General features: G+C 45.6%; 1 protein-coding gene across 1 annotated transcript; it reads right to left on the reverse strand.

The window, feature by feature from the left end:
• Positions 1-4,048: 4,048 nt before the first annotated feature.
• On the reverse strand, positions 4,049-8,287 carry LOC133906941 (auxin transporter-like protein 3). Its single transcript, XM_062348909.1, has 4 exons — positions 7,932-8,287; positions 7,259-7,839; positions 5,823-6,288; positions 4,049-4,597 (listed from the first exon to the last, which is right to left on the reverse strand). Exons 1-4 carry the CDS (start codon positions 8,265-8,267, stop codon positions 4,214-4,216), a joined length of 1,767 nt encoding a protein of 588 aa, XP_062204893.1. The 5' UTR covers positions 8,268-8,287; the 3' UTR covers positions 4,049-4,213.
• Positions 8,288-8,886: the final 599 nt, after the last annotated feature.

An 8,886-nucleotide genomic window follows, 5' to 3' on the forward strand; every position in this document is an offset into this window, starting at 1 on the left:
TAGCCGAAAGCCAAGTGGATCAAGGCAGTGGATTGTGAATCCATCATACGCGGGTTCAATTCCCGTCTCATTGACTGTTTCTAGATTTATCAGCTTGGGAACCAGGATGATGAAAGAGCTATTGATACTCTGGAGGTTAATTTTTCCATAAAAAAATCCATGCAAAGCTTATAGGAGTCATATTTGATCAGGTACCATCATTTCTTTAGAAAAAGCCATCAAAACCATCTGGACCGGGGCCTTCTCAGCGGCATTTTCTGAACAACAGTGTCTATGTCCTCCTTTGTAAAGGGTTCAATGAGACATTCCAAGCCATCGTGACATCGTATTAGATCATCGAGGTCAAAGTGCATGACTGGATTAGAAGATAATCACATTCGGCTTTTGAAGAAGGTATATAGAAGAGCCACTTTTTCCTCATGTTCAGTCACAACTCAGCCATCTACATCCTTCAGCTGAGATATGGTATTTCTTCGGTACGATTCAGTGGCAAAACCATGGAAGAATTTGGTGCATTCATCACAAAATTTTACCCAATTTACTATGCACCTTTTTTTCCAGTAGTTCTTTCTGTAATGCAGCAAAAGAAGAAGTTGATTTTTAATAACAATCCTGAAATTCCATTCCGGTCTAACCAGAGGTCTAAGCTCTTCCAAGGTGTCAAAATATCACTTTATTACAGTTGTTAATCAAGGTGTTTAAACGGGAGATTTGCTTGCTCCAATTTTTGAGAGCCCTTCTTAGTACTTTAAACTTGGCAGAGTAAGGAAGCCGAGTCTCTTCCCCTAACATCAGTCTGCCATGCAGTGTGTACTGCTTCCTTGTGTATGTTAGCCAACTTCTCCATTCAGCCGGTTCTTTGTCTCAGACCTCCTTTTAATCTGTAATAAAAAGAAAAATGCCATCTATTCAATAATATTTTAATTTCTCCAATAGAAGCAGTCATCACAAAATGAGATTTACATTATGGCTTCAATGACCTAAAAATTACTTTTTAAAAAAAACTGGGCAGTTCCTGCTCTTGACATCAATCGTTGAGTTGAACTTCTCTTTTGATATCTTAGTGGCGGGCGAATGGGCTCACAGCCCGGTGGCAAATTCCCAGGGAGGGACCGAGCCGGTCGGGGTTCAAACCTCTGACCTTGCACGATCTTACCTCCAATAAAAATCGTGAAAATAGATCCTATTATTAAGAAAACAAAAACAAACAAAAAATATCCTAGTGGCGGGATATTTAAAGAATTTGTAGTGCTGTACTATTATAGCATATAATCCCTACTTGTCTAACTGATCTGAGATTATCTGACAATGATCTTTGCCACATGTAAGAACAGCATACTGACAGCGATATGCGGGCCCTGTTCAAGTTGCAATTGTGTGTGAACCAGCATGTCATCCTCAGTTCCTACACGGCAGTCACCAAGCCAAGCTACTCACCTCCGCAGCTGCTGGGGATGGTGACGCCGCAGGGCCTGGCGACGTAAAACACTTTGTCCTGGTCTATGTTGAAGTCGGTGCTGAGGTAGTTGCAGACGCAGGGAATGTTCTTGACGCCTATCACGGTGGCGCAGCAAGCGGGCGACGGCGGCATCGCTGGACCGCCACGACCGCCCTGCTCGACGTACTCGTAGCGGGTGCTGCTCAGCGCGACGAGGTCGCTATGGCAGGCTGCGCCCACCGCCGGAGCTTCAGCTGTGGCTGCTGCTGCTTCAGCTACTGCGGCAAGGAGCAGGAGCAGCGTTGCAGCCAGGCTGCGGCTAGCAGAGGTCAGCTGGGACATCTTGCTTGGTGAATTGAAACTCTCCGGATCAGTTTGGGTGCTGCTGCTGCTGCTGCTATTTTGCACTTGGCATTTATAGGATGGAAAAAGAACATGAACTTGAAATGGGGATTTGAGACTCTTTATTGGGGAGATTTTGACAGATTTGGGGTTTGGGGGGAAAACATCCAAATAAGTTAGAGAACTTTCAACTGCATCATGTCTCAGGAGTGCATAAATGTAACTTCAAAATTTGTCCTAGTAAAATGCTAGTGCAAAATGCAACTTCAAAGTTTGTCCTAGTAAAATGCTAGTGCAAATGTTTCTTGTTTCCCTCCTACTTCCAAGTTTCATAGACCTTCTGACCATTCCTGCACCACCAAGGTTCTCGTATGAAAAACTTTCATGAGAACTCAATCCTCCAGTCGAGTCCTGCCATAGTTCCCTTCAATCTTAAAAATAAAATAGTTCCAAATAGGCCCACATTTGTAAGACAAGGCTAGGATGGGAAAATACGTTAAGAAATGAGAGGGTAACAATCTCATTTACCACATCACTATCTTACATCATCCAAAAAAGAAAGAGAAAACATAACTACCTTACAGACACGTAAGGAATAGAGACACCAATCATCCGTGTCTTTAAAAAAACCCTCCAAATTGTCAATTTGAATGACCTTCTTGGGGCAAATTCAAATGATTTACTTTTTGCTTGTAATCCAATCTATTCTTTACCTTTTGTATGCAATCCAATCTAATATCCACGAAATAGAAGCGAACATATAAAGTTGTCAATATAGTTTTCTTAGAGATTTTGGCAATTGAAACGACATCGTTTTGCAATAATAATAAACAACACATTCAAGTGGAACAAATATTTAGACATAAAATAATTCTGTGAGCTATAAAATGCCACAAGGTCTGTGGGCTGAATTGGAGATGGATTAAGTAAGGTGGGCCCAAACTTTGATGGGCTAGACCATGAGGTTGTTTTATACTTCTCCTTAGGCTAATACTCCCTCTTACAGGGCGTATTAGGATTTGAGAAATATTTCAAAGTATAGTTTGATCATTAATTTTTCTTACAATATACTATTAATTGTTACGAAACCAATATCTTATTAAAAGATATGTCAAATACAAATCTATTGATACATCTTTTATAAACTAAATATGTGCATAATTTGACTAAGTATTGGCTAAATTTATGAAGTTTGACTTTTTTTAATCCTAATGCACCCTGTATTTTGAAACAGGGGGAGAATTCGTAGGGCGGACCATGATTTCCAAAGGGCATTAACGTAGCTGATATAGCGCATCTTGGTTGGAATAAGACAAAAGAAATTATTGGACCGAAAAGTTGTAATTATTTTTCAGATTCTAAATATCAATAACATATGAAATATTCAACTTTGCTGCATATTCCATATTTGTTGTCTAAACTCCATATTCCATTAATGTTTGCATATTCAAAAGAATCTAACTTGCTCAAATAAGTGTTTGTATTCAAAATCTCTGTATGGTTTTTGTCTAAAGAGCTCATCACAGACACCTCCTATAAAAATCCGTCCATGATATGTTTATTTTAGATGATTTTTGCAAACTGTTTGTGATATCCCGTTAGATATGTGGTATTTTGTAGTAGTGATTGTATAACAACTATTTTAATAGTCGATGTGCTTAAACTTTTTAATGTGAAGGAACTCAAGATGCCGAGTGTACACATCGGCTTAAAGGCTGTTATATATTGTGGGCTTGTATATATAAAAATATTCTTCTTGCCCAATCTCTAAATTTTAAATTTTAAAAAGAAGCCTAATCTCAGTCAAAAGGCCAAGTTAAGGTGACTAGCGCAATTCCTTTTCTCCCCTGAACTGAAACACCTGTACATTCTACTTTGCACTCCAACCAACAGCATTTCAGAACTCCACTGGAGACAGTAAAGCATTCGGCATTGGAATTCATGATACTGTTCCAATAATTCATGCACTAATGGACAAGGTTCTCACTCCGTTCGATGCATACTACAGCGAACCGTGCAGCAGTGACAAGAGAAGAGAGTGGCAGGCATATATGACTGCATCAGAATAAGAGAAAGCAGGAGGTAGGAGTAAATCAGTAGGTACGCAGCTGTAGCATCTCCTGCCTCAGCAACATTCCATCCTTTTTTTTTTCCTTCTTTTTTCCTTCTTTCTAGGATAGCAGCTCCACGTAAGGACACATTACAGGACAAGAGACTTGTTCAAACGTTTCTCTGCTTGACATGCTACTGCTGGTAGAGCAAAGGACATCACCACCAGATAGCCTCTCGTTTATCTCAACAAGGAATTACAGTAGAGCAAAGGACATCATTTTACGAAGCCTAACTTGCACATTGCTGCTGATTAATAACTAGCTAAAGCTACAGAAAACGCAAGCACTGATATCCGTCGCCACGGTCCGGTCATCCGATCGATCACAGGCCGTGGCGGCCGTGGTGCCGGTGGTGGTGGTGGCGGAGGAAGAAGTGCATCATCGGAGACGGTGCCGGAGCTGGAGCCGAAGCTGGAGGGAAGAGTCCAGCGCCACCGGTGGTGTTGAGTGACATTACCGGTGGCATCGAGGGGGTTGGGGCCATGGGTGGTGGCGCGAGGAGCACCGGCGGAGCAGCGAGGTGCGGCGGGCACTGGTAGCACTTGGCGAAGAGCCCAAAGGAGTTGACCTGCTGCACAAAGTTGGTGATGCTGGCCCAGCCGCCGAACCCGAAGCCGACCACCAGCACCCACGCCACCACGAAGGAGTTGATCACGTACGCGCCAGTCCATCCTCCGGCGAACTTCGGCGGCCGCTCCACGGCGTTCTGCAATACATGTCCACCACTGTTAATTATATAATGGAAAATATATATATGACGTTCTTTTTCAAAAATGTTATTACAAGATAAAAAGGGAAATTTGAAACGTCGAAGCAAATATCTATTGATTTCACAACTGAGCTCTGGCATGTGAAGTGGAAGACTGGAAGCAGCTGAGAACTCAAGCTCTCTCAAGTAGTAGCACTAATCTACCGACACTGTTGCTTTTTGTTGTTTTTAGACATGGCGACATCATTTGTGTCCTCCATAGGCAGAAGCAGAATTATGTCTGCATGGGGCGCCTGCTCGATCGATGCCAATGGCTCCTGGACACTAAATGGTACAAAAGCTCCTGTTGATCTCTGCACCGTTTCGTGTGGCTTTACAGTACAGTACAGTACTTTTTATCACCACTTGTGCTGAAAAGGAATTGCTTTCTCTGCAGTTTTGTCTTGCCTTCAGTGAGACACTACTGCACCAATATGTACTAGAAAATGCATACTAAACAATACAGTAGAGTACACACATATATGCATGTATGGTACCCAGACTTATAAATAGTTGAAACCTATATATCGATCTGTGGATGTTACGATATCTCGCTACAAGTTTGCATGGACTGCAATGGATGCATGTGTACTCTAACTATTAAGACACGACGTGGCCACCGACGGGCCTTCATACATGCGCAGCAGCAGGCCATGGACAGGTGGGACCTATTGTGTCTCGCTAGATTATAAGCAACTTCAGTTCCATCAGCGCTACATCAATCTACATTGATCATCTGCAACCTTGTTTGCAACTGCGACTAGCTATCTCTTTGTTTGCAACTGCGACAATGGCGACTAGCTATCTCTCTGTATGGATCCCAATGTAGCCATGCACATCCAAGAAACTGTCTGATCAATGCAAACTGATGATCGATCGAGACATCATGCAAATTAATACTATATGCAGCATGCAGAAGAAATGGACAAAGATTAAAGCTGTACCCTGTAATGCTACATCCACACACATATATATATAGTTGGTACTTCCGAAAATATGTACTCTGTAATCTATAGTATATATCTCATAACATATAAATATCTAATGTGATAAATAGTATGTATATAGAGCATATAAGTATATAAAATCATCCTAGTGATATATATATATATATATATATATATATATATATATATATATATATATATATAATGCAGCACTTGACAAGTATGTACGTACGTACCTCACGCGACTGTGGGGACCTGAAGGTGACCATGTGCGCCAGCGCCGGGATGATGTAGACGGTGAAGCTGACGAGGAGGGAGCCGACGGCGGAGTTGATGGGCCCGAAGAAGGGGAAGATGATGGCGAGGAACCAGATGGGCACGACGACGGGGAGCCTGGCGGCGGCGCGCTTGCAGAGGCTGCGGCAGTCGTGGAGGCCGATGAGCTTCTCCCAGACGAAGTAGAGCGGGGTGCAGGCGAAGCCGAAGGTGATGAACTGGTGGATGAGCATGAGCACCACCGCGGCGTCGCGGAAGCGGGTGCGCGGGAGCAGCGCCAGCGCGTTGGAGTGCGTGAGGAGCGCGTCGCCGAACGCCCAGTACGCCGCGGAGGCGGAGGGGAGCGTCAGCGTCAGCACGTACACCGTCGCCAGCAGGTAGATGGACTTGAACTTTTGAGGGCGCCACATCGCGTGCATGATCTCCCTGCACATCATCAGATCAACCCGCATTAGTTTCGACTGCCGAGATCGATGCAGTAGTTGTTCGACGGGCCATGTCATCATGCATGCATGGTGAGAGTGGACGCATTAAGATTCGTGTACACAGTAGACTGATACATGCATGGGTGCACACTGGAGACAAAGGAAGCGACGCAGGCAGAGCTGGCTGTTGGGCTTTGCCATGGCACGGAGTCATGGTGCTTCGTGGCAGTGTGCATGCAGGGGTGTCGGTCCCCACGAGCAAGCAGGGCATCGATCGATCGATCAGTTCAACTGTTGAAGGAGCTGCAGCTGGTTGAAGAATCCGCTCATGCATGCAACGGTCTTGTCCTGGTTGGGGGTTGGTGCATGCGAAAAGCAGCAGCAGGGCGCAGTTTTTACAGGCACCGTGCTATCATGCTGTGCATCGTTGAATCCAATGGCAGCTAGGCATGCTGCATGCGTAACGCTTGTTCCATTTCTTTCCAAACGTAATACAGTATATATTTTACAAATAGAGCTAGTTATTATAACTCCTATGCACGAAACAATATTGTCAGAAAGTGCATGGGTACTGCTCAATACCAACTGTTACGAGTACTTTACCTCTGTTAATCATATAGTATTTATTGCTAATCATACTAGTATATTGCTAATCACCATGCCCCATGGCATGGCATGGCATGACACCCCGTGCGGTGCGGCTGTATTCTTTGGTGGTACTGTAAGGTTGCCATGGATGCCTATAGCTACATGGTCCCCAGCGGCACATGGGTCCCACATGGCAGTGCCATTCCCCTAGGCTACTCCACTACCACCACTACCAGTGACCGTTGTACCCTATCTATGTACACTTAACTACGCTGCTTTCGGTTAATTACGAGTAGTTAATTGATAAAAAACAATAAGGTCCTCTTAATTTAATTTAAATGAGCAAGAACAAGAAGAAGTAAGTAGGTGATGCATGTGGTTACACTGTGACGGCGTGCCCCCCGAAGGTGTAGAGGATGTTGGTGGCGCCGGTGAAGTAGAGCACGATCCTGGTGGGGCCGGAGTGCGTGACCCCCTCGACCTGGCCGTTGAGCAGCGACGCGACGGCGATGTACCAGGCGGTGTAGGTGGTCATGACGAGGCCGAGGAAGGACCAGACGCGGTAGTTGTGGAAGGAGGGGATGAAGACGGTGGTGGCGCAGCAGGCGCCGAAGATGTAGGTCCACGTCCGCTTGTCCAGCCGGTCGTTGACGTAGTAGATGTTGCTGGCGCAGCCGATGAGCTGGATCACGGAGCCGAAGAGGAGGAACGTGCAGTTGAAGGCCAGCCCGGCGTTGCGCCAGTGCCGGCCCAGGAGGCCGTCCAGGACCTCGAACCACTGGATCACGTGGTTCCTGAAGTCCACCTTGTCGCGCTCCTTCCGGGTGCGGTACTCCAGGTACAGGATGCTGATCAGGTACGCCGTCCAGCTGCCCATCACCCCGTAGAAGATCTGGAACAGGATGCCGCTCAGCATCCCCAGCTGCGCGAACGAGTAGGGCAGCGTCAGAAGCACCTGAGCCACCTGCATACATATCCCATCCCATGTCGTCTCTTGCTGTGAGCAGCATGCAGAAGCAAGAAAGCGTAGAAGCTCAAGGAACAATTAATATATACTTGGTTGGAGGCGCAGCTGAACCAAGCGTCGTAGGCAGACCCGCCGTGCCACAGCAGGCCGGACAGCTTGGACTTGGCGCCCGACTCGCCGCCGCCGTCTTCCTCCTCTGCCGCCTCCGTGGTGTGCCGGCTCAGCCCGAACGCCTCAGGCGCCTTCTCGTCGGCGATGCCTCCGCTTCCCGCCGCCATACCTTGAGCTCTCCTGTCACCGAGCGAGCTTGTGTGTGAGTGAGTGTGTGAGTGTGTAGTGCTTGGTTGGAGTGTGCAGAGCAGAGGAGGGGTGGTGTGTTTATATGGAGAGAGCACGGGGAGGCAGCACTCCAGCAGCTGGGGCATAAAGAAAGCTAGCACCCTTTCTTTTCATGCCTCTTTTTAAATTGGCTTCACCCCAAAAGAAAAAGGTAGGAGGGGTCGAGGGTTAATAACTGAAAAGATTGAAGAAATGCGGGGTGAAAGTGAAAAAATCTTGGGGACATTCATGTCAGCTGGGAGCATATACACGAAGAAAGTGGTCCCTAGACACTTTCTAATAACTGGGCCAGTGTATGTACATCACTTGAGTGATGTCTCAAAAAGAATCGACTTGACGTTTTGTCGGTTGGATGTATGTTTAACGGCTTAGATATACTCATCTCCCCACACCATCCCCACTTTTTAGGACCCATTTGAAATGCAAGGATTCGAAAAAGAATTTTTACGGGATAAAATCAAAACCTATAAAGTTTGGTACAAATTACTACATTCCAATTTTCAAACAGGATCATTATTCCATTTGTAACTCTAATCGGCTCGCCTCCTCCAACCCATTTTTTCCATCCGCCTCTTCCATTCTCTCTTATCTCCGGCAACTTATTGCTACTGGATCAGCCAACCCGGTCACATCTCACTGCCTTTGTCAAGTTTCAAGTGCAGTCTAATCATAACCTATTGCCCATTTCATCGGAGAAGACGATCA

Source organism: Phragmites australis, chromosome 24 (genome assembly GCF_958298935.1).
Source record: "Phragmites australis chromosome 24, lpPhrAust1.1, whole genome shotgun sequence".
In the NCBI taxonomy this organism is placed as follows: domain Eukaryota; kingdom Viridiplantae; phylum Streptophyta; class Magnoliopsida; order Poales; family Poaceae; genus Phragmites; species Phragmites australis.

Coding starts and splice junctions, on each gene's coding strand:
- LOC133906941 (XM_062348909.1), bottom strand. CDS start 8,267: ATGCCCCAGCTGCTGGAGTGCTGCCTCCCCGTGCTCTCTCCATATAAA. Junction 7,840..7,931: donor TCAGCTGCGCCTCCAACCAA/GTATATATTAAT, acceptor ATATGTATGCAG/GTGGCTCAGGTGCTTCTGAC. Junction 6,289..7,258: donor GGGGGGCACGCCGTCACAGT/GTAACCACATGC, acceptor GATGATGTGCAG/GGAGATCATGCACGCGATGT.